This window comes from Argiope bruennichi, chromosome 8, assembly GCF_947563725.1.
Source record: "Argiope bruennichi chromosome 8, qqArgBrue1.1, whole genome shotgun sequence".
NCBI classification, from domain to species: domain Eukaryota; kingdom Metazoa; phylum Arthropoda; class Arachnida; order Araneae; family Araneidae; genus Argiope; species Argiope bruennichi.
The window spans coordinates 126,672,575-126,700,047 of record NC_079158.1 but is presented as its reverse complement, the minus strand read 5'-3'; the positions used below and the strand labels follow the sequence as shown (position 1 = coordinate 126,700,047).

The 27,473-nt window shown below is 36.9% G+C and overlaps 2 protein-coding genes and 15 non-coding genes across 17 annotated transcripts; all 17 read right to left on the bottom strand.

The window, feature by feature from the left end:
* Positions 1 to 12,806: 12,806 nt before the first annotated feature.
* Positions 12,807 to 13,565, bottom strand: LOC129980766 (uncharacterized). Its single transcript, XM_056091150.1, has one exon. The coding sequence runs from the start codon at positions 13,563 to 13,565 to the stop codon at positions 12,807 to 12,809; it is 759 nt and encodes a 252-aa protein (XP_055947125.1).
* Positions 13,566 to 15,277: 1,712 nt separating this feature from the next.
* On the bottom strand, positions 15,278 to 18,625 carry LOC129980764 (uncharacterized). The gene is made up of 3 exons (XM_056091149.1): positions 16,847 to 18,625; positions 15,604 to 16,642; positions 15,278 to 15,543 (listed from the first exon to the last, which is right to left on the bottom strand). Exons 1-3 carry the CDS (start codon positions 18,623 to 18,625, stop codon positions 15,278 to 15,280), a joined length of 3,084 nt encoding a protein of 1,027 aa, XP_055947124.1.
* A 3,396-nt stretch (positions 18,626 to 22,021) lies between these two features.
* Trnat-cgu (transfer RNA threonine (anticodon CGU)) lies at positions 22,022 to 22,111 on the bottom strand. The gene is given in 2 exon segments: positions 22,022 to 22,057; positions 22,075 to 22,111. It is a non-coding gene; the product is annotated as a tRNA-Thr (tRNA).
* A 71-nt stretch (positions 22,112 to 22,182) lies between these two features.
* Trnal-caa (transfer RNA leucine (anticodon CAA)) lies at positions 22,183 to 22,272 on the bottom strand. Its single transcript is given in 2 exon segments — positions 22,183 to 22,218; positions 22,236 to 22,272. It is a non-coding gene; the product is annotated as a tRNA-Leu (tRNA).
* A 73-nt stretch (positions 22,273 to 22,345) lies between these two features.
* Trnam-cau (transfer RNA methionine (anticodon CAU)) lies at positions 22,346 to 22,435 on the bottom strand. The gene is given in 2 exon segments: positions 22,346 to 22,381; positions 22,399 to 22,435. It is a non-coding gene; the product is annotated as a tRNA-Met (tRNA).
* A 557-nt stretch (positions 22,436 to 22,992) lies between these two features.
* Positions 22,993 to 23,082, bottom strand: Trnal-caa (transfer RNA leucine (anticodon CAA)). Its single transcript is given in 2 exon segments — positions 22,993 to 23,028; positions 23,046 to 23,082. It is a non-coding gene; the product is annotated as a tRNA-Leu (tRNA).
* Positions 23,083 to 23,155: 73 nt separating this feature from the next.
* Positions 23,156 to 23,245, bottom strand: Trnam-cau (transfer RNA methionine (anticodon CAU)). Its single transcript is given in 2 exon segments — positions 23,156 to 23,191; positions 23,209 to 23,245. It is a non-coding gene; the product is annotated as a tRNA-Met (tRNA).
* A 557-nt stretch (positions 23,246 to 23,802) lies between these two features.
* On the bottom strand, positions 23,803 to 23,892 carry Trnal-caa (transfer RNA leucine (anticodon CAA)). Its single transcript is given in 2 exon segments — positions 23,803 to 23,838; positions 23,856 to 23,892. It is a non-coding gene; the product is annotated as a tRNA-Leu (tRNA).
* Positions 23,893 to 23,965: 73 nt separating this feature from the next.
* On the bottom strand, positions 23,966 to 24,055 carry Trnam-cau (transfer RNA methionine (anticodon CAU)). Its single transcript is given in 2 exon segments — positions 23,966 to 24,001; positions 24,019 to 24,055. It is a non-coding gene; the product is annotated as a tRNA-Met (tRNA).
* Positions 24,056 to 24,612: 557 nt separating this feature from the next.
* On the bottom strand, positions 24,613 to 24,702 carry Trnal-caa (transfer RNA leucine (anticodon CAA)). Its single transcript is given in 2 exon segments — positions 24,613 to 24,648; positions 24,666 to 24,702. It is a non-coding gene; the product is annotated as a tRNA-Leu (tRNA).
* Positions 24,703 to 24,775: 73 nt separating this feature from the next.
* Trnam-cau (transfer RNA methionine (anticodon CAU)) lies at positions 24,776 to 24,865 on the bottom strand. The gene is given in 2 exon segments: positions 24,776 to 24,811; positions 24,829 to 24,865. It is a non-coding gene; the product is annotated as a tRNA-Met (tRNA).
* A 557-nt stretch (positions 24,866 to 25,422) lies between these two features.
* Trnal-caa (transfer RNA leucine (anticodon CAA)) lies at positions 25,423 to 25,512 on the bottom strand. The gene is given in 2 exon segments: positions 25,423 to 25,458; positions 25,476 to 25,512. It is a non-coding gene; the product is annotated as a tRNA-Leu (tRNA).
* A 72-nt stretch (positions 25,513 to 25,584) lies between these two features.
* On the bottom strand, positions 25,585 to 25,674 carry Trnal-caa (transfer RNA leucine (anticodon CAA)). The gene is given in 2 exon segments: positions 25,585 to 25,620; positions 25,638 to 25,674. It is a non-coding gene; the product is annotated as a tRNA-Leu (tRNA).
* A 73-nt stretch (positions 25,675 to 25,747) lies between these two features.
* On the bottom strand, positions 25,748 to 25,837 carry Trnam-cau (transfer RNA methionine (anticodon CAU)). Its single transcript is given in 2 exon segments — positions 25,748 to 25,783; positions 25,801 to 25,837. It is a non-coding gene; the product is annotated as a tRNA-Met (tRNA).
* A 557-nt stretch (positions 25,838 to 26,394) lies between these two features.
* Positions 26,395 to 26,484, bottom strand: Trnal-caa (transfer RNA leucine (anticodon CAA)). The gene is given in 2 exon segments: positions 26,395 to 26,430; positions 26,448 to 26,484. It is a non-coding gene; the product is annotated as a tRNA-Leu (tRNA).
* A 73-nt stretch (positions 26,485 to 26,557) lies between these two features.
* Trnam-cau (transfer RNA methionine (anticodon CAU)) lies at positions 26,558 to 26,647 on the bottom strand. Its single transcript is given in 2 exon segments — positions 26,558 to 26,593; positions 26,611 to 26,647. It is a non-coding gene; the product is annotated as a tRNA-Met (tRNA).
* Positions 26,648 to 27,367: 720 nt separating this feature from the next.
* On the bottom strand, positions 27,368 to 27,457 carry Trnat-cgu (transfer RNA threonine (anticodon CGU)). Its single transcript is given in 2 exon segments — positions 27,368 to 27,403; positions 27,421 to 27,457. It is a non-coding gene; the product is annotated as a tRNA-Thr (tRNA).
* Between the last annotated feature and the right edge of the window lie 16 nt (positions 27,458 to 27,473).

Below are 27,473 nucleotides of genomic sequence, written 5' to 3'. Positions count from 1 at the left end.
TTTTTTAAAATTATATCAATATTTATTTTCACGAAATATATAATTTGTGAAAATTAATTTTTAATGCTATGGAATTCAAACTCATCCATTAGTCTTGTGCTTATGCCAAGGTTAAAATTATTAAGATGCTTTAAGGGAAATCAAATACTTTGTGTAGATATGAATTCCAAAGTAGGATTTTCATTACCGCTTTTATTACGCAGTGTAAACACTTTTTGATATGTTTCGACTTATTCATGTTTTTTTTGTCTTATCAAAGAATAAGGTGAAATTTTTTAATATTTAACAGCCTACAAGTTCAATAATTTTAGCGAACAAGCTGGTCGCCTAAGGCGGCTAATTTTAATAACATTTTCAGCACTGAAGCATTTATTTAAACTAATCATTTATTATGATAGAATATATGGGTGAAAACACAGGAAATTTCATGAAAGGAAATTGAAATGGAGTGAATGGAAATGTCAAAGAATGGAAAGTTTTGAGGCGCGATGGATTGAGTGTAGTGAGCGAGTTACTTGGCCAACCCGATCTCCCTGTCTATTCGTTTTTCCAGAGACATTTGAAGAGTCTTGTTTTTGATACTTCTATTGAGTCAGCTGAAGGTCCCGTTGCTCGAATATCAGCAACTGCTGCCCCCGTGCTTGAAACACCTGGCATCTTTTGCAGTGCTCGTTAATCGCTACGCTGACTCTGTCAAGTATGTATCGCTGTTGGTGGACGCAGCTTTGAAAAATTGTTATAAACATTACACTTTTCAATGACGCTTTCATCAAATGCTATGTATTTCCTTTTATCCTTTATTTGCGTTACTTGCGCTCATACGTTAATGTAGATTAAATTATTGTTTCAAATAAATGTACCGTTGTTGAAAATTTCATTAAAATATCTTCATTAATGTATGTTCACGCGAATGTCGCTTAACGCCAAACTTGGCAATCTTAAAATTACGGAGGCTCCCTAGCCCCCGCAGAAGCTGTAAACAACTTCAGTTTGTAAGGCTTAACAAAGCCCTCCGCAATGCAATACCGCAATCAGCCATGTATTATAGGAACTACTCACCGCAAAAGGAGTGTATATAGTGTAAATAAAGTAGTGTAATGTAAATATAGTAAAAAGTACAGTCCACTGCTCACTTCGAATCACCAATGTAGAAGTTAGAAACAAAGCATCTTGTTTCCATTGAATTGAGACACCCTGCATTTATGAATAAAAAAGTAGATTTGCGACCTGCGTTCCTATGTGAATATTATTCGTATCCTAGTTTTCTGTCTCCTGTTCAAATTAGCCTGAATTTGGGATCATCCTGTATGTATTATAGACTATATAAGTTTCTAAAAATAGCCTCTTGCCTCTAAGAAAGGGAATGCGAAAAGTTACATTTATATTATCTGCTACAGTAGGTTGTCGGCCCCCAAAAATAATCTACATGAATACGGGTATCGGATGTTAAGTCTTCCTTAGAAAGTCCGATGTAACCCAGAATGTGATCCGATGAAGCTGGATGATCACAGCATTTTTTACAAGTGAGATGGATTTTTCTACCACTTTCAAAGGAAAGGCACTTTAGGTGGCCACTTTTTAGTCTAGCTAGAGCAGTCTAGGAGCCACGGTCACATTTGATTTCTAATAATGAGCCAGGGGATGTCACCGTGTACCATTGGTGCGCACGTGGAATGCACCATATTAAATTGAGTTTAGATCTTTCATTTGAATATAGTTCTTCATAAGTGAGCGAAAAGCCAGTGGTCATTACATTCTCACTACGGCTAATCTATCAGTGTCCTCATTACCACTCATGTTTACGTGTTATGGGGTCCAGTGGAGTGTGGACGTCGTGTTTCTGAAAGATCTTCCCCAATTTTAGATAGTTTCATCGTTTGCAGAGTACCAGCCACTAAGATGGTGAAGTGCACTGCGATTGTCCGATAAAATCCATAGTTCCCCAAAACCACAATCATGATAGCATCAAGCTCTCGTTAATAATATGCATCGTGAATATTACAATTCATTGTTTTTAGAACTTTTTTTAGAAATATCCGTTATTATGGCGAATATACGTTTATAAATATTAAGGATTATGGGAATAATTATCTTCTAGCCGAAATTTAATGGATGTTAATGAGTGTGAAAAGCAATTTCTCTGATTTATATTATTCATGCTTTTCGAATTATTTTTATGTCTGTTTTGAACAGTTGGAGTATTTGAATATGCCATTCATAACCTCATTTTCGAACGCATATAATAAAATATATATAATTTGTTAAATATATGTATATTATTAAGTATGCTTTATATTAAGATAAATCATAGTTATTTTGTCACACATATAAGATAAATATAGCATAATATTGTTAAAATTATGAGAGCCTTATCTAACACGACCTTCTCGCTGCTATCACTCCTCATTCAAAACGCATGTTAACAGAATTCACGTGAGCGTCACGCGTAATATTTTGCTTTTTAGATAACCTAGAGTAAAAAAGCAGATAAAAAAATATCTTTCTCAAGAAAATTAGAAGGATAGCAAGAGCTGATTAAAATCGATAAATATTGTTTATTCATGATGAATTTGATAATCGAGGTACACTTGAACTTTGCGAAACCTTTCAGTAGAAAAGTTGTTGACTTCTATTCATTCAGCAATTAGAAAAATGAAGAACGAGTAGAATATTCTGCAAAGAAATATAAATATTTATTCAATAGTAAATCAACAGATAGAAAATACAGCAATTACTTTTGCATTCTAAGAAAGCATATTTTTTGAAAGTATTAATATTTTTTTTTATCCTGAACTCTCTAATATTTTATAAAAGATAAAATTTCTAAATATTTCAGTACTTATATATTACTTTAAAGCTATAAAAGCAAACTATCAATCTATTGATTATATATGGTAACTATTTTTCTAAACCTCACACTGAAAAAAAAAAATTTTTATTTTGCAGACAAAGTAAATAGTCAGCTGAGGAATCTAGGCTCTACAGAATATTTTAAAATTCTGTGGTATAATACTAATGGTGGGTTTACACTCGGCCAGTAAGCCAGCGCATGCGCAGAAATGGACAGATTTATGTTTGCCACAATTTCATAAAATAGATTCAGGTATTCCATGCTTAGCTATAAATTGCCGTTTAAGTGTCTCTGAATTTTCCTTTTTCACTGCATATCATATAAAAGTAATGGATATTTACACAAAGAAACATGTTTAATAATACATGCATGTTAAGAACAACATACGTAAATTTGGAAAACTATAGAAAAAAAATTGAAAAAAAAAAAAAAAAACACCACAACATTGCATCAGAAAGAACAAAGATAAAATCAAAATCGGAATGAATCTATGTATGTATTGTGTATTTTTTCACGCCAAGAAACCCGCCAAATTCTACAAACGGAGTATGGGGAAAACAAATACACAATACACAGGAATGTTGTTGTCCCGTCGAGACAAGTACTTGCCATGGACCGAACAGCATTTCTCAGCCTTTCTATGCATGCGCTGCCTACTGGCCAAGTGTAATCCCACCTTAATGATAATTTGAGCAAAAAATTCAAATATCAGGTAAAGAAGATTATAGAAAATGGATGCTTCAATATCTATAATTTTTAATATTCAAAATCAAGATTCTAACTTATAATAATACAATTCTAATCCCTCAAAAATGAGTGAGCAAAAACACGCGTACTTCACTTACTTTTTACTTTCAATAACTACAGCTTCAGTGAAAAGAAAAAGTGTTCAATAAATTCTTCTTCTTGGAGTTTTTAAAATTGATATCACTGTTCGTTACTGAATTTGAATTGTTCAGCGATTAGTTTTACGAAACAAACAAACGAAAAAAAAAATCAACGATTATGTTAAGCTGATATTTAATAATTTTTTCCCTCTCCCTTACAATCCTTGTTTTCTCAAAGTTTGATTAGAAGTTTATAAAATTTGGTTCCGATACTTCATAATCTTCCTTTCCTTCCATCAGAAATGACACATCAAGAAACGATATGGAGATAATTTTCTGAACATTATTCAAATGAAAATTGTTATGAGAGATGACACGTAAAAAATGATAAACATTGCCGATCATTTATCACACATCTTATTTATATTCATTGCTGGACAAGCTGGACGAAATGTTAAGGATGAAGGTGTCGAAGAAGGGTGCCTGGTGCTTTTATCTGTTTGAATAATGTTCGACATTCATATATTTTTTAACGACAAGGTATGTATCACATGTCTTTTATTTAAAAAATTATCATATTGTATCAAATATCTTAACGAGAATCGTAGTAAATATCTTATAATATCATGGTGTTTCAAATATTGATTATTTAAAATAAAATAAACACTCTTCATGGGTGGCCTTGAAATAAAAAAATTCTGAAACTTATGGCTAAAGAGATCTATTTCTTAAATTGCAATTTCTTGATAAAAAAATTTTCTCGTATGGCTGATGTTTTTAGGTGAAAAACTGTCCTTGGTCATCCATCATAAAGAAGGTGTATACTTGCCTGTGGCCAATTATAGTAACGACAGATTATTTTTTAAATTATTATTAAATATTCGATTATCAGACGGCGATTTGAGATAAAATGGTTTTTTTTAAGTGCATATCTTGATAAATATTTTTGCAGATCGGCTCATTTTTGAAGTTGCTGATTTGTGACTGGCCATCTGTCATAAAATAAAAAATAGTTCATATTGCCAGTTATGGTAACGAAGCACACTTGTTTTACTTTATAACTAAATATTCGATTATCAAACTGCAATTACAGCAAATCTCAAAAAGTAACAAGTGTTTATCGTCCTTGGACGGGTTAAAAATTTGAAAATATTTTATCTCGAATTCGCAATAATAACGAAGTTCGGTAACCTATTCACAAATGTTTCTCTATTTTTTTTATCATCAATAGATTCAATTAATTTTATTCACTCATTACTTACTTGTTTTGTTTTTCAGGCGCCGAAGAAGGCGCCTTTCTTGAGTTCCCATTCACAAGGAATCAGCACTTTCCTTTCTCGTATACGAAGTAAACACTCGTGCATAAGAATTCCAACTCGATATCTCCAGCTTCATACCTGCGTCTGAAAAAGGCATTTTTAGAATTATGTTTGTTTGTCTGTATGTGAACAAGATAACGCAAAACTGCTTTGAACTAGACCGATGTACTTAATAAACAGACTTCGAACCAAATTTGTGAATTTCTATCAAATTTTTAAATGAAGTCCCTTCAAAGGAGGGAAGTCTGTCTGTCGGGTTGTTCTAGTACGAGCGAACAGGATAACTATAAAATATAAGTAGTAGATAAATGAAATTTGATGCACAAATTAAACATCTAAAATGTAGATCTGTATCGAATTTGGAACCAAGACCGGCTGATCAGTCCCTTGAAGGTTGATTTGTGCTTGTAAACGTTGTCTATTGAAGAAACATATAATAGGAATTATATAATTTAGTGTTGCACCAAATTTTTAACCAATGCATTAAAAAAAAAGGGACGGGAATTCAAAACATGTTAAAATAGGAATTTGTATTTTATTCATTATTTTTTAGTAATTCTTTGTTTATTGCTCACATTAAGCAATATAAAATTATATAGTATAGGAAATATTTTTAGTAATAATAATTAATAATTATGTATTTTTCTGTTTTGAATTTTTATGAAATAACTCTTAAAATGAACAGATGATGTAGGCAATATTAGAAATTAGTATGTATTATATAATGTAAGAAAGTAGATTTATTATATATATATCAGTAAAATTATGCAGATAAATTATAAAATTGAAACTATGATTATGTTAACATTTTTCCTATGCACTAAACATTAAAAATAAATAGAAAATATAAATGAAGGAAATAAATCTTATATATAGATAGATGTGAAGGTGATCAAATTTATAATTATTTCAGATAATTTTAATATTAGTTTATTTTTCTGAAAGAGCAGTAAAAAAAATATCATTTAAAAATTTTATTGGGTAAGAATGTGGTAAAATATGTGCTATAATAATAATTAAAAAAAGTTGAAGAAAAGTTAAAATGAAAATCATGGGAAAAGTCATTCTATCAAAAGCAAATGTTTTATGGATTTTAAATTCTATTAAAAACAAAACATTTCATAAGTAAAAAAAAGAAAAGTAAACTAAGCAAAATATTTTGTATTTTCAGTCGGTTTGACAAAATTTTGAAACACAATAATTTGAAATATTATGACACTAATTTCTAGAGTTTGAGAAAATTGAATAAACACGAAACTAATATTTCAGTATGAGGTCAGCAAGTGTTCAGAAATCAATCGCCTAATGGTTGTTATTTGGTCTTCCATTGCTAAAATACATGAGAAGAGCGTTGGTATTGGGTCACCCATTGATAAAACACATTGCGAAATGTTTGGCATAAAGTCGCCCGTCATAATACACATCGGAAAATGATCGGAAAATTCGTCGGAAATAAGCTGCGGTGACCAGCGTTCTGCTGGACGACATGACCAAAATGAAGACGACATCGCAGGCGATCCCGCCCCGACCTCGCTCGCTCTGTGGGGCGATGTTTGGCCAATGATGGGCCGACGATCTTTTGCTGCTTGAGGACCGTTTGTCGGACCTTAATTTTACATGCATGTAAACTCGATCATTCAAAACTTAAAAACGAAAGTAAATAAAATTTTGATTCAAAGCGTGAGAGTGTAAATAGTAGATTCTTATCAAATTTTAAACCAAATGCGTCAAAAGATTTCCCGTCAGTCTGTCTGTACTTCTGTATGTATACAAAAGATGAGAGAAAGAAATCAAAACACAACTCAAAAATGCAATGACTTAAATAAATGAAATTTTTTGCTTGATTTTCTGATTACAATAACAATTCTACGTCAAAGTTTGCTTTAAATCACTCGGAAGAAGGGAGACATAAGAGCATTTTGGATTTCTGCTGTTTGTGAATCAATCTCATGCCAGATATTTATTATCAAAGATTGCTCGCTAGATTCACTAAAACAACATTAGATTTACCTCAAAGAACGCAGTTTTGTAAGTATTGTCCTCCTGTGCAGTGCAAATACAGAATTTCGGTTTTCTTACAGGTTTCTTTAATGGGATACTGAAAATAAAAATCAGAGTATTCTTCGCAGGTTTACTTACCCTTCCTAACACCAGATGGCAGCGCATTCCCGTTGTCTTGAAAGTTATACATAGCAGACGTTCACATGAGTGTGAACGATCAGTTGCTCTCAAGGAAAAGCGGAGCAAATTTATTTTAACGATTACGCGGAAACGCAGGAAGTTTCTTGTGAAATGAATGGTTTATGTAGAAAATAATGTTTATTGTCTTGAAGAAATATTCGCAACCGCTATAAAAATTGCTTATCTAAAATTGTATAAAAATAAGGAGTGGCTGGGTGTGAATAAAAATGGATAACTAGTCAAGAAAACGTTTTCCTGATTTTTCTTGTGTAGAATTTTCTATTTTTTGCAAACAGGAGCAAGAGTATGTGCTTACGAACAGTGCACAAATATTTCGTTAGGGAAATGTCCCCTATATTCGACAGCTCCTAACATTATCAATTTTCTCTAATGCTCACAATTTTAAGCTGGGGTAGTATACATATTTATAAGGAAGAATGGAAAAGAGAGTTTTGAGTTGGTCATACTCCGTTTGTTATGTTTAAGAAAAAACAAGAGTATTATTTATTGAATTTCAAAATCTATTGTTCTATGAACAAACTTGTTTTAATAAGTATTAAAATAGAGATAGGGAAAAAATATACTTTCCCATTATTGTGCTGTAATTCAATGATTTAAATAATTAAAAGCAATTTATTATGTAAATTAGAGAGAAATAAAGGATAAGCATATTAACACACGATAATAGTACCAATAATCTTCATATTTCTTTCTTTACCTGTACTATTTTATTACTCTTTATTTCAATTCTTTTTTATCCTTAAATTTAATTACTTCATCAAGGGATTCATAGCTGCTGAAACCTTTCATTTTGATCCTGATAGCTTTCACTTTGATTAGATTTCGTCTAATTCTTTGTTAGCTAATATAGAAGGAATAAATTACATTAATTCAAATGATATCACATTCACATGGGCATCACCAATGCACCGATCATCAAAACACGCATGAGCATCGTTCAAAGCGGCCGTGTCTGTTATTTACATCTGATAATTGGTTTACAATCTTTCAGCATAGAAAAATGCATCACCTTTTGTATTTTCACTGCGAGAAGAGAAAAAAAATGAAAATTACCGCATGAAACGTTTTTAGTCCATTATGAATCGAAAGCACCGACTACGAAATGATTTTTTAGAAGAATACATCAATTACAGGCACAGAAAGAATGCAGATAGAGAGATATATACACAGGGTGGTCAAAAAAAACTTTCCCCTATATATGAAACCCTAGCGGCCTATCCGCTCAACCAATCCAACCAAAATTCCAGACATGGTTGTTTGAAGGTATGCGCTGGAGATTGTGATGATTCTAAACAACGCAGAGCTCACGGTTACGGTTACAGTGAGAGAATTTTGAAATTTTCGAACGGCAACACCCACTTTTTTTCTTGCGCAAATTGATCAGCGTATTGAAAAACCACAAATGGCGTTGTTTTGTTTGTGTGTTTGTTGTTTTAATTCAAAAAATGTTTCGACATTTTATACTTTATTTACTAATTTGTATTCGCTAACCAATACTTTAAGCATAATTTCAGAAATAGCAAAAAAATCTTCTATTCATTTAAAACTTATTTTTCAAAAATGATTTCAACTAATATTTACCTTTATGTTCTAAAATATTAATTAACTAGAGTTTGAAAATACCATATAACAGTGCAATTAGTCCCAAACGAACTATTATTCGACGATCTGGTGATTTATATTACTCTCCAGAAAACTTCTGCATCTAAGATTATAATTCTGATCATTTAAGAGGTTCAACAATGATGACGGAACTTTTTAGAATTTTAAAAACTACACAACAAAAGACTACTTTATCTGAAATTAATTTTGACCCGTGTGAGGATCGAACTCACGACTTTCAGATAGCTCTATTGCGAGGATTATGAGAATGACGCGCTACCTACTGCGCTACCGAGGCTTCGAACCAAAGGCAGTACAAAAATAGAACAATAAACTACTTTTTCTAAAAATAATTAGGCCACAGGTGAGGATAGAACGCACGACCTTCAGACAGATCTATGGGGAGCATTATGAGACTTACGCTCAGCCTACTGCGCTACCGAGGCTATGAAATCAGGGCAATAGAAGAATATCGCAACGTTAACAAAACGAGTAACAACTTATTCAAAAAATAACGTTGCCCGGGTGAGGATCGAACTCATGACCTTCAGACAACTCTATTGGGAGGATTATGAGACTGACACGCTGCCAACTGCGCTACCGGAGCTTCGAACAAGCGGCAATAGAAGAATATCGCAATGTTAAAAAAACAAGAAACACCTTTTCAAAAAATAACGTTGCCTCGAGTGAATCTGAAAGATTTCGTTTCGATTCAACATAACGTAAATGAATTAAATTTTCCTCAATGAAACTTCTAATGAATTTGTATCGTATATCTATATGCTTAGTTTTAAAATTTTCACAATTATTTTTGGAAAAATAAATTGTTGCCTGGTTATTCACAATATATTCTAGGCACAATTTTATTAGGTAAAACTTGAAGTTCATTAATTACTCGAGAAAACCGAACTATTTCTTTAGCACTTTCACATAAGGCGATGAACTCAGATTCCATTGAGCTTAGTGCAATCAATGCACTTTTGCTTACTTGAACGCCAACTATATATTACATCTGCAAATTGCATTAAGTATCCACTAGTGGAATAACGATTTGTCAAGCTGCAGCCCCAATTAGCATCCGTATAACAAGTTAAACTTGTATTTTTAACATTTGAAAGATTAATTTTATAATCTTTTGTTCTAAATACATAATTCATTATATCAGCTACTATTCTCCAATGTTCGAAAGTATAACCGTTGGAGATTTGTGACATCAAATTTACTGAAAAACTAATATCAGATCTTGTCCTATCAGCCAAAAAAGATAAACAACCAATTAAAGACCTGTAAGGAAACTTTTTCATTAATTCATTTTCTTCAGTTTTATCCGGAAGTTTAATACCCAGTTTTATAGGCAAATTAACGCAAGATTTTGGAAAATCTGTAAAGTTTGACATTAACTTCTGTATGTATGTTTTTTGATGTATAAATAATGAATTATTATTCATTTCAAAATTAACTCCCAATAAAAACTTCATTGGACCTAGTTCAGTTAAATCTAATTTATTTTTAATTAGGGCTATAGCTTCGTTAATCTTATTTATACATTTTCCAAATACAATAATATCATCTACATATACAATTAAAATGATATCGTTATTCTGATACACACAATTTGACCACGATAATTTTTTTAAATTTAAGTCATGAAGAATACCGTTTAGTTCATCATTACAATATCTGCTACTTTGATGCAAGCCATATAGAGACTTATGTAGCAAGTAAACTTTGTCTTCTTGTCCTTTCACTATAAACTAATTCATTTAATTTTCCATACAAAAATGCAGACTTTACATCAACTTGTACATGATACCATTTCAACAAACATACCAATAAGATAAACAATAATTTCACAATTGAAAAATTTACAACCGGAGAAAAGGTTTCATTATAATCGATTCCAGCTTTTTGTTTAAAACCTAATGCTGCGAGTCTAGCTTTATATTTCTTGGGTTTGTTATTCTCGTCATGTTTAATATTATAAACCCATTTACTCCCTATTATCGTCTTATCACGAGGTGAATCTGCTAATTCCCAGACATTTCGTTTTTCTATCATTTCAATTTCTTCCTTCATTGCCAAATCCCATTTTTCTTTATCCTTACTGTTTAGAGTATCGTTAAAAGCTTTAGGTAAATCCAAGTGATAACATTCAAAATCTAAAAGTTCTTCGATCTCGTCCGAGTTTGAACTTTCCTCACTTCTCGAACCACTATTTGAACTTTGATTAATAACAGGATGTTTAGTCATTGCTTTAAATGAAAATTTTTCGGGTTCAAATGCTATATTAAATTTCTTACAATATTTTCTAACATCATTTAAGGAACGAAGTCTTATTTTACTAGAAGGAGGGTAATAATACACATCTGTACGCATATTTCTAGATCTAGGACATTCCTTTCTTTCCCAGTCTTCTATATTAAGAGTACTTAATTTATGTGACTTTTTAATCTCAACTGAATTATCATCTACCTCATTTACAGAATTCAAGTTATATCTCACATACTCATACGATTTATTTTTTCCAAATAAAGATTCTACACCGTTTTTACTTTCATCAAAAAATACACGAATCGTTTCAATAACTTTCTTTTCTTTAGGTAAAAATATCCGGTAACCTCTAGTCCGCAATGCATAACCAACTAAAATGCCAAGTTTAGCTCTCGCTTGGAGTTTGTTCCTTTTTATTTTGGGAACATGCACGTAGCCCAAGGATCCGAAAATTCTGAAATGCTTTACTGACGGTTTGAAACCAGACCATATTTCAATTGGAGTTTGATGAATTGTTAACTTATTTTCACATCTATTTCGAATATGTACGAATGCCAAAAGAGCTTCAGCCCAAAATTTCGGCCCTAAACCACTATCATGCAGCATTGCTCTAACACCATCCATTGCTGTTCGATTAAATTTTTCAGCAATCCCGTTTTGCTCTGGCGTGTAAAAAATACTGGTTCTTTCCATTTTAATCCCCAATTTACTTAAGAAATCCTCGAACTCTTTATGACAAAATTCAAGACCATTGTCGGTTCTTACACATTTAAGTTTAGAATTTAATTCCCTTTCTACCTTTGCTAGATATTTCTTAAAGCATTCAAAAACTTCAACTTTACTTCCTATAATATACACATCTACTTTTCGTGAATAATCATCTATGAAAGATAGAAAAATATTTATTTCCTCCCAACGAAGTCACTGGGGCGGGACCCCATAAATCACAATGAACTCTATCTAAACACTTTTTAGTAGTTCGAAAATATTTATAATTTTTCTTTAAAGAAGATCTAGTTGATTTAGCTATTTTACAGCTACTACAATTATCAACTTTAGAATTATTCAAAATTTCAATACCTTTGACAGAATTATTTCTATGCATACTTTGAATGAAAGGAATATTAACATGACAAAATCTTCGATGGATATCCTTTAACTTTAGGTTTGTAGCTAAAGCAATATTCTTATTAAATACTTTACATTTAGTTGGATAACCATATACAATTTGTCTATTCTATTTACCGTAAAAAAATATTCATTACGTGAATCATATACAATCATTTTACCACGGCCCCATTCTATAAAATTACCAGCCATTTCAATTTGGGCTCCACATATTAAATTTTTTCTCATATTAGGTACATACAATACATTTTTCAATTTAATTTCTACTTTACCCTTAACGTCCAATATAGTGAAGTAGATGTCTCCAATCCCAACAGCTTTTGCAGTACAGTTATTTTCCCCAACGAGGACTTCGGTTGGACTAATATGCTTGAAATTTACAAACCAGTCCATTTTATTACATATGTGACTAGTAGCTGCAGTATCCACGAGGAACTCGGCCGGTTTCTCTCTGGTAGTCGTTGAAGATTCGAATCCATCTTTGGCTAGACCATTGGAGTTACAGTAGAATGACTTGTCATGCGGTGCATCCTTTTTCTTAAAACATCTGTCTTCGGAGTGACCTTTTCTATTACAATTCTTACAAAACAAGGAACGCTGATAACTTCAGCTTCCGACCTTTCTTCGTATGCCAGGGTCCATCATGTTTCCACTGCTGTAGGATCTCTGCATTGTCTCCGTATTCTTGCACTTCTGTTGATTATTTTCAGACTTCTTAACCCTTGAAGCGTATGCATTAGCAGAAGATTGGTAGTCGTTTTCATCTTTCATCTTCAGTTCGATCCTTCCAGATTCTGTAATTAGTTGTTTCGTAACTTCGGCAATAGTGAATTCTGCATCTTTCAACCTGTAGAGTATCTGCACTAAGTTGTCGTATTCAGGAGGTAGAAACCGAATTAATTGGAAACATACCAAAATATCGGGCATCCTGAAACCTGCTTCTTGTATCTTCCGATTTCTTTCCATTGTCTTCTTACAGTACATGCCTATTGTTTCTTGGGTAGGATCGAATCTGCTGCTGAAAAATCCATCTATTAGGCTTGCTAGACGGGCTCTGGAGATGGGTTCAAAATTTTCTTTTAATGTTTCCCATGCTATTTTTCCATCTTCAGTGTCAGAGATTAGGGTTTGATACTTTCTTTCGACACCCATGTAGATAGTAGTATACGCCCTTTGTTTCCTTAGCTCGTATACATGTTTATCTCTATCAGACACATCATCTGGACATGGCTTTGCTGTTCCAATAATAAATTCCCAGAAACCTTTTTCCATAAGTAGAACTTTCAAGTCCCTTTTCCAGCTGTTATAGTTGAAGTCACCAAGCTTTGGCAAGGACACGACGGTCATTTCGTTTTCTTTTATCATGTTGTATGCAAGTCCAAAAACTTGAAAAATAATTACTAACTTTTTTCGGTGGTTTCACAATCCACAGTTGCTTAATACCGTGCTGGGGCCCTTAACCTATCTTGTTGGAGAAATTACAGAGAACAGGTTTTCGAAACAACTTTGTTTATTCGTCTTGAATAAAAAATAAAAAGAAAACTTAAAAATGAACATCCGGGCATGTTTGGTACATCTCATCTATAGCCATCTCCGTCCACCCGATTTCCATCGTCTTTTCGTCTATATAAATAGACTTATATCGTGAGCTCAATGGCATCTGAATTCGTCTGCTACCTTACGGCACTTTTCATAATGATCCCACGACTGATTACCAACAGCTACCAAAGCTTCTAACCTAGGGCAATAGAAGAATATCGCAACGTTAACAAAAGAAGAAACAACTTTTTCATAAAATAACGTTGCCCCGGGTGAGGATCGAACTCACGACCTCCAGACAGCTCTATTGAGATGATTATGAGACTGTCGCTCTGCCTACTGCGCTAATGAGGCTTCGAACCGATGGCAATAGAAGAATATCGCAACGTTAACAAAACAAGGAAACAACTTTTTCAAAAACAGCGACGCCCCGAGCGAGGATCGAACTCACGACCTTCAGATATCTCTATTGAGAGGATTATGAGACTGACGCGCTGCCTACTGCGCTAACTAGGCTTCGAACCAGCGGCAAAAGAAGAATATCGCAATGTTAACAAAAAAAGAAACAACTTTTTTGAAAAATAACTGTACCCCGGGTGAGGTTCGAACTCACGACATTCAGATAGCGCTATGGAGAGGATTATGAGACTGACGCGCTGCCTACTGCGCTACCTAGGCTTCGAACCAGCGGCAAAAGAAGAATATCGCAACGTTAACAAAAGAAGAAACAACTTTTTCATAACGGCGTTGTCCCGAGTGAGAATCGAACTCACGAACTTCAGATAGCTCTATTGAAAGGATTATGAGACTGACGCGCTGCCTACAGCGCTACAGAGGCTTCGAACCGATGGCAATAGAAGAATATCGCAACGTTAACAAAACAAAAAACATTTTTTTCAAAAAAAAACGTTGCCGCGGGTGATTATCGAACTCACGACCTGCAGATAGGTCTATTGATAGGATTATGAGGCTGACGCGCTGCCTACTGCGTTACCGAGGCTTCGAACGCAGGGCAATAGAAGAATATCGCAACGTTAACAAAACAAGTAACAACTTTTTAAAAAATAACGTCGCCCCGGGTGAATAGCGAACTCACGACTTTCAGATAGCTTTATTGTGAGGATAAGGAGTATTCCAACACGAACAATCTCCAAATTAAAGGCAAGTAAAAGCGCTTACCTTTGTTTTGTTGGAAGGAATCTCTTTTGATAACATACTGGTGGTGTTGTCTCCATCTGCAGCTGAAAATCTCAAATTTCTAATTAGTGGCAGGTTCAGTGACTATGACTCATTAACACGGGAAACTTCTCTTTAAGAATATTATTTAATTGTTACTTGATTATATGTTACATGATTAAGAATATATTTACAAGTTAGAAGAGTATAAAACGCGTTCGTTGGTTGCCGCCAAAACGAGAGGAAGTCAACAAACCCCTGGTGGTGAGAAGGGAAAGTTCTTTACAGTTAAAACTGGTTGCAGTTAAGGCCTGGTTTCCGGCACTCTCCCACCTTTGAGTTTCGTAAAGGACTTTAGAAACTCAAACAAATGAGTCCAGGAGAACATTGGGCTTTAAAAGCCGGCCATAACGGAATCTTGTTGGTTGTCTCACATCTGGAACAGCATGAGAGTCACTAGAGTTAGGTGTACCATCAGGAATCATCGTTGTGGACGGAAAATCACTCTTTGGGAGAGATGGGATAGCAGATTTTTCACTTTGGCTGATCTCAAGAGGAAAAAGTCTCTGGATTGGACGTAGGAAAGACCCAGATTTGGTCTGGACTTCCACGAGACGAACTTTCTTGTCTTTTCCAAGATATTATTTGATGACTCTTCCCAAAGGCCAATTTATTCTCTTGACGTTACTATCACCGATGAGAACAATGTCTCCTTCTTTAATTTTAGATTCATTACGAATCTTTGAAAATTCTCTAAGACGTGCAAGATATTCGATTCTGAAACGCTTTCTGAGATCTTGACATAATTTTTGCCTGTAGAAGAATCTTTTATTCATTCTCTTAGCATCTATTTGATCTATATCTGGAACTCCTATTTTTTTTACATCTTGCAAAAACATAGCAGGTGTTAATGCTATAAGGTCCTCATTGTCTTCACTTAAGTATGTCAAAGGTCTTGAATTTATAATGCCCTCAGCATCACATAGTACAGTGTACAATTCTTCAAATTGTAAGGAGGCCTTTCTAAGAATTTTTCTTAAGATAGATTTCAACATACCTATAAGCCTTTCCCAAAATCCGCCCCACCATGGGGCTGATGGGGGGTTGAATTTCCATAGGATTTTCTTTACTGAGGCATATTCTTGTATTTTCACCCAATCAACAGATTTCAGCTCATTAGAAGTACCCACTAAGTTGGTTCCATTATCTGAATAAATTGTAGCTGGTCTTCCTCTTCTAGAAATAAACCTTCGTAAAGCTAGAATAAAACTATCTGTTGATAAACTAGTTACCAGCTCGATGTGGACTGCGCGATAAACTGCGCATGTAAAAAGTACAGCCCAACATTTGCTTTTGTTTTTCAAATATAGTGGTCCGCACAAGTCAACTCCTACTACTTCAAAAACATAAGCATCTCTGACGCGATCTTCGGGTAGTGGAGCACTTGCTACTTCTAATGGCCGAGATGAAAAACGTTGGCATATTACACAAGTCCTTATTACTTGACGTATTGTCTTTCTGCTTTTTAAGATCCAATAATTCTCTCTTAAACTCGACATCAAAATCTGTATCCCAGCATGACTAAGTTCAACATGCTTTTCAAAAATAAGTTTTCCAATAACATCATGCTTTGAAGGCAGCAAAATTGGAAATCTAAATGTCGGTAGATCACTTCTTTGAGAAATTTTGGTCTTTACTCTTAATAAACCATCTGAATCCAGGAATGTCTGTAAGTTCAGTTTTTCTTTCCCCAAAAAACATTGACTTTGAACTTGTTTTAAAATGTACTTTTCTGCACTCTCTACTTCTACTCTCTCTACTTCTTCAAAATCTACGGTACCGAATTTTCTTTCTTTTTTCTGGGTTTTAGCATTTTTATAAAAACGAAAAATCCAAGCCGTGATTCTGGTCATTTTTCGGAAAGAAGATACCTTAGAAAAGTACTCTAATTGTTCTGTCGTGGTGTTAGTGACAGACACAATAGATTTTCTTTTTTCGGAGTTTACAACGTCGAAATCTGGCATAGTTTCCGAAACAGGCCAATCTTCTATAGGCATTTTCAGCCAATTTGGACCCTTCCACCAAAGAGATTTCACAAGTTCCTCTGCATTGGAACCTCGTGATGGAAGGTCAGCTGGGTTTAATGTTCCACTTATGTGCCTCCAGTCTTCAGGATTGGTGAGTTTACGGATTTCCAGTACCCTGTTGTAAACGAACGTGGCCCAATTCTCATTTCTTTTGATCCAATACAAAGCATTCATAGAGTCAGACCAGTAGAAGATTGGTATGTTCTCAAGTCCAAGTTCGGATATGGTTGCTTTTGCCAATCTAGCTCCAATAGTGCAGGACAAAAGTTCTAGGCGTGGAATAGAGATCTTTTTCAAAGGAGCAACTCTATTTCTAGCTTGTATTAACTGGCACGACGTGCTATCAGCAGATTCAGCTCTCAAGAATATACATGTAGCGTAGGCACTCTGACTTGCGTCACAAAAAACATGGATGGAAAATCTGGAATCTTCTGCAAAGTCCTCACGTACACATCTTGGTATTTCAAGATCATTCAATTTCGGTAACTTCATCTTCCAGCGTTCGAATCTTTCAGTTATCAGCAGAGGAAGTTCAGCATCCCAGGACAGCCCCAATTTCCAGCATTCCTGCAACAAAGATTTGGGCTCTAGAGTCACTGGACAAGAAAATCCTATCGGATCAAAGATTCGATGAACGGTTGACAGGATTTTTCTTTTTGTAATAGGTCCTTTATCTTCTTTCATCAAACTTTTCAAATCTAGAGATATAGTGCCCTTTGGTAAATTCCACAGAAGCCCAAGAACTGGAACCTTTCGGTCTTCTTGCCTTTCTTCAGTTTTGTCTTCAGTAGGAGAATGCTCCCACCCTCGAAGTTCAAACTTGGCAGTAGATAATAGTGCTTGTGATTCCGAAATAAATCTAGCAAGTTCTTCTTTTCTGTTGATGCTGAAAACACAATTATCAACGTAGAAGGACCTCATAAGTTGCTGGGCTGTTTCCTTGAGATGATCTGGGGCGTTTTTTAAATGAAGTTCTAATGTAGCTCCTAGAAGGAAAGGACTGGAGGAGATTCCGAACACAACTCTTTTGTGCTGCAGGATCTTGATATTTCCGTCTTTTCTTCTATCCTTCCATAAAAATCTGAGATATGGTCTATCTCGTTCTTGTAATCCAATTTGCAGAAAGGCCTTCTTGATGCCAGATATCACTCCATATTTTCCAACACGAAAGCGATATATAAGAGATGGAATGAGTTCTACAAGATTTGGTCCCTTTTCGAGGCAGTCATTAATAGAAGGTGTATTCTTTTCTTTAGCTGAACCATCAAAAACAGGTCGAACTTTGGTCGTCGAATTCTCCTTGAAGACAGGATGGTGAGGTAAGAAATGCTGTCCTTCCTTGATTTCTTGCATAGGATCAACTTCTTCAATAATACCCTCACTCTGCCAATCCTGAAAAACATCATCATAATCGGCCAGCTTTTCGGCACGTTCTAAGGCTTTAATACAACTGTTAAGTCTTCGTTCAGCTATCTTTCTGCCATCAGGAAGAGGAGGATGATCATGTATCCACGGTAGACTGACAACATAGCGCCCCTCGTTATCTCGTGTTACATTGCGTTCAAAATGTCCCTTAGCCGCTTCTTCTAGTTCTTTTCTAACTTTGAGTTTCCGCAGGGTCATTGATATTCAATGTATCAAGCCTCCAAAGATCGGATATATTTACGTCGTTGACAAGTAGCGACATTAGCGTGCTGGAACTATCATTTTTATTAATTCCTGATCTTCCAATAACTGTCCACCCTAACTTGGTGTTCATCGCAATTAGATCAGGTGAAAGTTTTTTAATTTCTCCTGTAAATAATCTGGCTGCCGTATCTGCCCCTAATAATATGCGAATCTCCTTGGGATCGTTTTCATACAAACAAAGATTTTCATCTAAGCAAATATCACTAACAAATATACCCAATTGTTTTACTTCTTCGATATTTTTAGAATCTAATTTGGGAAGAGAAGGGCAAAATTTATACTGATCCATTACTTCTACATTACAACAGAAATTATTTTCTGTATTACGCAATTTAATGGAATACATCTTGTGGTTTTCCCGCCTTTTCAGTCCTCCGAAAAGTCCATGAGTCACCGTTTGTTCCCCAAGACACTTCAATTTCATTACATCCACTACGTATTTACTGACATACGACCTCTGGCTCCCGAGGTCAATGATTGATCTAACATAGTGTTTTAAATCATTATTTTCGACGCTAACAATTAAAGTCTGCAGATAAACCTCCCTGGAACATAAATTATTCGCCAACGCGAAATTTTCATTTAAAAGATTATTCTCATCCTTACTTTCATTCAAATGAGTATTATTTTTCGGAACAGAATTATCTTGATTGCATAATATGGATAAATGTTTTTTACCGCAGAGAGTACAAACTATTTTTGACCTACAAAATTTAGCAACATGAAATTGCTTTGCACAAATAAAACACGCAGCTTTTTTAGACAGTATACGTTTCCGTTCTTCCAAACTTTAAGTACGTACGTATTCACAATCAACAACATCATGAAATTTATTGCAGAATAAGCATTCCGGTGTTTTTATTTTTACTTCAGAACTAATCAATTCTGAACTGCTAAATCTCTTTGCAGTGGAACATCTAGGATTATTTATTTTTCCGCTCGATGAGTCATAACGCAACGGGGGAAATGAATACTTTTCTTTTTTCGAACTCATGGGAGAAGCATACATTAACGTTCGTTCTTTTGCTTTCAGCTGAAGAGACAGGAAGTCGAGCAATTCATCTATTTCATATTTATCCTATTTCATGTTTTTATTATATTCTAAAACGAGATCGGGGGGAAGGCATTTTAACAGGATTGGGCAAAGTAAGTTTTCATAGGTTTCTTTCAAAACATTAAGAGATTCGAGAGATCGGATTTCCGTCTGTATATTATCAAACATTTTTCTGAATGATACAATATCATCTGAGTTCTTTAATGGGCAGATACGCAGTAAATTATTCAAATGGGTATTAATGAGAACATCGGATCTTCCGAAGCGTTCTTTAAGTAATTTTATGGCGATTTCGTAATTTTCTGGTGTTAACGCAAATCCTTCTATGGTACTAAGGGCAGAACCGCCTAGGTGTGCTTTTAAGTAATTAAATTTATTGACTTCACTTAATGAATCATTTTCATGTATGGCTGATTCAAAGGAGTTCCAAAATGAAAGCCATAAACTTGATTGCCCGTAGAATTTAGATATCGCAAGTTTTGGCAATTTAATGTTCGATGATTCTTTATAACAGGAACTTGGAACATTCAAACAATCAACATTTTTTGTTCGTTCGCGTATTTTTTTGGTCGCTCTAAATTTCCAAGTTATAATTTTTTGGGTGTATTCCGCTACTTCTTTTTCTAATTTGTCCTCGGAAACGAATTCTTCAATTTGTGAATCTAGATTCTTTAATTCACTTGACACAACAGCAAGCTGCTCTAACATTTCTTCTAACATATCGACATTTACATCTGTTTTCGTTAATTCTGTTCCAATAGTTTTACAAATTTTAGTAACAGATGTTCTCAATACTCCCCGTTTCTTTCTTAACCTGCCACTTTTATCATCCATTTTTAGAATTGAACAGTTCGAAATTTATATTCAGTAAGATTCAATAATATATAAATTCAATAATAATAATAAATCAGTTCAAAATTCTAATATATATTTTTCAGCTCTAAATTGGAATAAACCAGACCAATTATCCCGGCAGGGATGCCAAATAATATTATAACACGAACAATCTCTAAATTAAAGGCAAGTAAAAGCGCTTACCTTTGTTTTGTTGGAAGGAATCTCTTTTGATAACATACTGGTGGTGTTGTCTCCATCTGCAGCTGAAACTCTCAAATTTCTAATTAGTGGCAGGCTCAGTGACTATGACTCATTAACACGGGGAATTTCTCTTTAAGAATATTATTTAATTCTTACTTGATTAAATGTTACATGATTAAGAATATATTGACAAGTTAGAAGAGTATAAAACGCGTTCGTTGGTTGCCGCCAAAACGAGAGGAAGTCAACAAAACCCTGGTGGTGAGAAGGGAAAGTTTTTTACAGTTAAAACTGGTTACAGTTAAGGCCTGGTTCCCGACAAGGAGAATGACGGGCTGATTTCTGCGCTTCCGGGGTTTCGAAAGAACGGCAATAGAAGAATATCACAACGTTAACAAAACAAGAAACTACTTTTTAAAAAAATACCGTTGCCCCGGGTGAGGATCGAACTCACAACCTTCAAAGAGCTCTATTGCGAGGATTAGGAGACTGACGGGCTGCCTACTGCGCTACAGAGGCATCGAACCCAAAGCAATAGAAGAATATCGAGACGTTAACAAAACAAGAAACAACTTTTTCAAAAATTAACGTTGCCCCGGGTGAAGATCGAACTCACGACCTTCAGATAGCTCTATTGAGAGAATTATGAGACTGACGCGCTGCATACTGCGCTACCGAGGCTTCGAACCAATGGCAATAGAAGAATATCGCAACGTTAACAAAACAAGTAACATCTTTCTCAAAAGGAAACGTTGCCCCGGTGAGGATCGAACTCACGACCTTCAGATAGCTCTATTAAGAGGATTATGAGACTGACGCGCTGCCTACTGCTCTACCGAGGCTTTGAACCCAGGGCAATAGAAGAATATCGCAACGTTAACAAAACAAGCAACTACTTTCTCAAAAAGAAACGTTGCAACGTGTGAGGATCGAACTCACGACTTTCAGATAGCTCTATTGAGAGGATTATGAGAGTGACGCGCTGCCTACTGCGCTACTGTGGCTTCGAACCAATGGCAATAGAAGAATATCGCAACGTTAACAAAACAAGTAACACATTTCTCAAAATGAAACGTTGCCCCGGGTGAGTATCGATCTCACGACCTCTAGATAGCTCCAATGAGAGGATTATGAGACTGTCGCGATACCTACTGCGCTACCGAGGCTTTGAGCCCAGGTCAATAGAAGAATATCGCAACGTTAACAAAACAAGTAACAACTTTCTCAAAAAGAAACGTTGCCCCGGGTGAGGATCGATCTCACGACCTTCAGATAGCTCTATTGAAAGGATTACGCGACTGACGCGCTACCTACTGCGCTACCGAGGCTTCGAACCAATGGCAATAGAAGAATATCGCAACGTAACAAAACAAGTAACAACTTTTTCAAAAAGAAATGTTGCCCCGGGTGAGGATCGAACTCACGACCTCCAGATAGCTCCTTAGAGAGGATTTTGAGACTGACGCGCTGCCTACTGCGCTACCGAGGCTTCGAACCAAATGCAATAGAAGAATATCGCAACGTTAACAAAACAAGTAACAACTTTCTCAAAAAGAAACCGTTGCCCCGGGTGAGGATCGAACTCACGACCTTCAAATAGCTCTATAGAGAGGAATATGAGACTGACGCGCTGCCTACTGCGCTACCGAGGCTTCGAACCAATGGCAATAGAAGAATATCGCAACGTTAACAAAACAAGTAACAACTTTCTCAAAAAGAAATGTTGCCCCGGGTGAGGAGCGAACTCACGACCGTCAGATAGCTCTATAGAGAGGATTATGAGACTGACGCGCTGCCTACTGCTCTACCGAGGCTTCGAACCAATGGCAATAGAAGAATATCGCAACGTTAATAAAACAAGTAACAACTTTCTCAAAAAGAAACGTTTCCCCGGGTGAGGATCGAACTCACGACTTTCAGATAGCTCTCTTGAGAAGATTATGAGACTGACGCGCTGCCTACTGCGCTACCGAGGCTTCGAACCAATGGCAATAGAAGAATATCGCAACGTTAACAAAACAAGTAACAACTTTCTCAAAAAGAAATGTTGCCCCGGGTGAGGAGCGAACTCACGACCGTCAGATAGCTCTATAGAGAGGATTATGAGACTGACGCGCTACCTACTGCGCTACCGAGGCTTCGAACCAATGGCAATAGAAGAATATCGCAACGTAACAAAACAAGTAACAACTTTTTCAAAAAGAAATGTTGCCCCGGGTGAGGATCGAACTCACGACCTCCAGATAGCTCCTTAGAGAGGATTTTGAGACTGACGCGCTGCCTACTGCGCTACCGAGGCTTCGAACCAAATGCAATAGAAGAATATCGCAACGTTAACAAAACAAGTAACAACTTTCTCAAAAAGAAACCGTTGCCCCGGGTGAGGATCGAACTCACGACCTTCAAATAGCTCTATAGAGAGGAGTATGAGACTGACGCGCTGCCTACTGCGCTACCGAGGCTTCGAACCAATGGCAATAGAAGAATATCGCAACGTTAACAAAACAAGTAACAACTTTCTCAAAAAGAAATGTTGCCCCGGGTGAGGAGCGAACTCACGACCGTCAGATAGCTCTATAGAGAGGATTATGAGACTGACGCGCTGCCTACTGCTCTACCGAGGCTTCGAACCAATGGCAATAGAAGAATATCGCAACGTTAATAAAACAAGTAACAACTTTCTCAAAAAGAAACGTTTCCCCGGGTGAGGATCGAACTCACGACTTTCAGATAGCTCTCTTGAGAAGATTATGAGACTGACGCGCTGCCTACTGCGCTACCGAGGCTTCGAACCAATGGCAATAGAAGAATATCGCAACGTTAACAAAACAAGTAACAACTTTCTCAAAAAGAAATGCTGCCCCGGGTGAGGAGCGAACTCACGACCGTCAGATAGCTCTATAGAGAGGATTATGAGACTGACGCGCTACCTACTGCGCTACCGAGGCTTCGAACCAATGGCAATAGAAGAATATCGCAACGTAACAAAACAAGTAACAACTTTTTCAAAAAGAAATGTTGCCCCGGGTGAGGATCGAACTCACGACCTCCAGATAGCTCCTTAGAGAGGATTTTGAGACTGACGCGCTGCCTACTGCGCTACCGAGGCTTCGAACCAAATGCAATAGAAGAATATCGCAACGTTAACAAAACAAGTAACAACTTTCTCAAAAAGAAACCGTTGCCCCGGGTGAGGATCGAACTCACGACCTTCAAATAGCTCTATAGAGAGGAGTATGAGACTGACGCGCTGCCTACTGCGCTACCGAGGCTTCGAACCAATGGCAATAGAAGAATATCGCAACGTTAACAAAACAAGTAACAACTTTCTCAAAAAGAAATGTTGCCCCGGGTGAGGAGCGAACTCACGACCGTCAGATAGCTCTATAGAGAGGATTATGAGACTGACGCGCTGCCTACTGCTCTACCGAGGCTTCGAACCAATGGCAATAGAAGAATATCGCAACGTTAATAAAACAAGTAACAACTTTCTCAAAAAGAAACGTTTCCCCGGGTGAGGATCGAACTCACGACTTTCAGATAGCTCTCTTGAGAAGATTATGAGACTGACGCGCTGCCTACTGCGCTACCGAGGCTTCGAACCAATGGCAATAGAAGAATATCGCAACGTTAACAAAACAAGTAACAACTTTCTCAAAAAGAAATGTTGCCCCGGGTGAGGAGCGAACTCACGACCGTCAGATAGCTCTATAGAGAGGATTATGAGACTGACGCGCTACCTACTGCGCTACCGAGGCTTCGAACCAATGGCAATAGAAGAATATCGCAACGTAACAAAACAAGTAACAACTTTTTCAAAAAGAAATGTTGCCCCGGGTGAGGATCGAACTCACGACCTCCAGATAGCTCCTTAGAGAGGATTTTGAGACTGACGCGCTGCCTACTGCGCTACCGAGGCTTCGAACCAAATGCAATAGAAGAATATCGCAACGTTAACAAAACAAGTAACAACTTTCTCAAAAAGAAACCGTTGCCCCGGGTGAGGATCGAACTCACGACCTTCAAATAGCTCTATAGAGAGGAGTATGAGACTGACGCGCTGCCTACTGCGCTACCGAGGCTTCGAACCAATGGCAATAGAAGAATATCGCAACGTTAACAAAACAAGTAACAACTTTCTCAAAAAGAAATGTTGCCCCGGGTGAGGAGCGAACTCACGACCGTCAGATAGCTCTATAGAGAGGATTATGAGACTGACGCGCTGCCTACTGCTCTACCGAGGCTTCGAACCAATGGCAATAGAAGAATATCGCAACGTTAATAAAACAAGTAACAACTTTCTCAAAAAGAAACGTTTCCCCGGGTGAGGATCGAACTCACGACTTTCAGATAGCTCTCTTGAGAAGATTATGAGACTGACGCGCTGCCTACTGCGCTACCGAGGCTTCGAACCAATGGCAATAGAAGAATATCGCAACGTTAACAAAACAAGTAACAACTTTCTCAAAAAGAAATGCTGCCCCGGGTGAGGAGCGAACTCACGACCGTCAGATAGCTCTATAGAGAGGATTATGAGACTGACGCGCTACCTACTGCGCTACCGAGGCTTCGAACCAATGGCAATAGAAGAATATCGCAACGTAACAAAACAAGTAACAACTTTTTCAAAAAGAAATGTTGCCCCGGGTGAGGATCGAACTCACGACCTCCAGATAGCTCCTTAGAGAGGATTTTGAGACTGACGCGCTGCCTACTGCGCTACCGAGGCTTCGAACCAAATGCAATAGAAGAATATCGCAACGTTAACAAAACAAGTAACAACTTTTTCAAAAAGAAATGTTGCCCCGGGTGAGGATCGAACTCACGACCTCCAGATAGCTCCTTAGAGAGGATTTTGAGACTGACGCGCTGCCTACTGCGCTACCGAGGCTTCGAACCAAATGCAATAGAAGAATATCGCAACGTTAACAAAACAAGTAACAACTTTCTCAAAAAGAAACCGTTGCCCCGGGTGAGGATCGAACTCACGACCTTCAAATAGCTCTATAGAGAGGAGTATGAGACTGACGCGCTGCCTACTGCGCTACCGAGGCTTCGAACCAATGGCAATAGAAGAATATCGCAACGTTAACAAAACAAGTAACAACTTTCTCAAAAAGAAATGTTGCCCCGGGTGAGGAGCGAACTCACGACCGTCAGATAGCTCTATAGAGAGGATTATGAGACTGACGCGCTGCCTACTGCTCTACCGAGGCTTCGAACCAATGGCAATAGAAGAATATCGCAACGTTAATAAAACAAGTAACAACTTTCTCAAAAACAAACGTTTCCCCGGGTGAGGATCGAACTCACGACTTTCAGATAGCTCTCTTGAGAAGATTATGAGACTGACGCGCTGCCTACTGCGCTACCGAGGCTTCGAACCAATGGCAATAGAAGAATATCGCAACGTTAACAAAACAAGTAACAACTTTCTCAAAAAGAAATGCTGCCCCGGGTGAGGAGCGAACTCACGACCGTCAGATAGCTCTATAGAGAGGATTATGAGACTGACGCGCTACCTACTGCGCTACCGAGGCTTCGAACCAATGGCAATAGAAGAATATCGCAACGTAACAAAACAAGTAACAACTTTTTCAAAAAGAAATGTTGCCCCGGGTGAGGATCGAACTCACGACCTCCAGATAGCTCCTTAGAGAGGATTTTGAGACTGACGCGCTGCCTACTGCGCTACCGAGGCTTCGAACCAAATGCAATAGAAGAATATCGCAACGTTAACAAAACAAGTAACAACTTTCTCAAAAAGAAACCGTTGCCCCGGGTGAGGATCGAACTCACGACCTTCAAATAGCTCTATAGAGAGGAGTATGAGACTGACGCGCTGCCTACTGCGCTACCGAGGCTTCGAACCAATGGCAATAGAAGAATATCGCAACGTTAACAAAACAAGTAACAACTTTCTCAAAAAGAAATGTTGCCCCGGGTGAGGAGCGAACTCACGACCGTCAGATAGCTCTATAGAGAGGATTATGAGACTGACGCGCTGCCTACTGCTCTACCGAGGCTTCGAACCAATGGCAATAGAAGAATATCGCAACGTTAATAAAACAAGTAACAACTTTCTCAAAAAGAAACGTTTCCCCGGGTGAGGATCGAACTCACGACTTTCAGATAGCTCTCTTGAGAAGATTATGAGACTGACGCGCTGCCTACTGCGCTACCGAGGCTTCGAACCAATGGCAATAGAAGAATATCGCAACGTTAACAAAACAAGTAACAACTTTTTAAAAAAATAACGTAGCCACGAGTGAGGATCGAACTCACGACCTCCAGATAGCTCTATTGTTAGAATTATGAGACTGACGCGATGCCTGCTGCGCTACCGAGGCTTTGAACCAATGGCAATTGAAGAATATCGCAACGTTAACAAAACAAGTAACAACTTTCTCAAAAAGAAACGTTGCCCTGGGTGAGGATTGAACTCAAGACCTTCAGATAGCTCTATTGAGAGGATTATGAGACTGACGCGCTGCCTACTGCGCTACCGAGGCTTCGACCCAATGGCAATAGAAGAATATGGCAACGTTAACAAAACAAGTAACAACTTTCTCAAAAAGGAACGTTGCCCCGGGTGAGGTTCGAACTCACGACCTTCAGATAGCTCTATTGAAAGGATTACGCGACTGACGCGCTACCTACTGCGCTACCGAGGCTTCGAACCAATGGCAA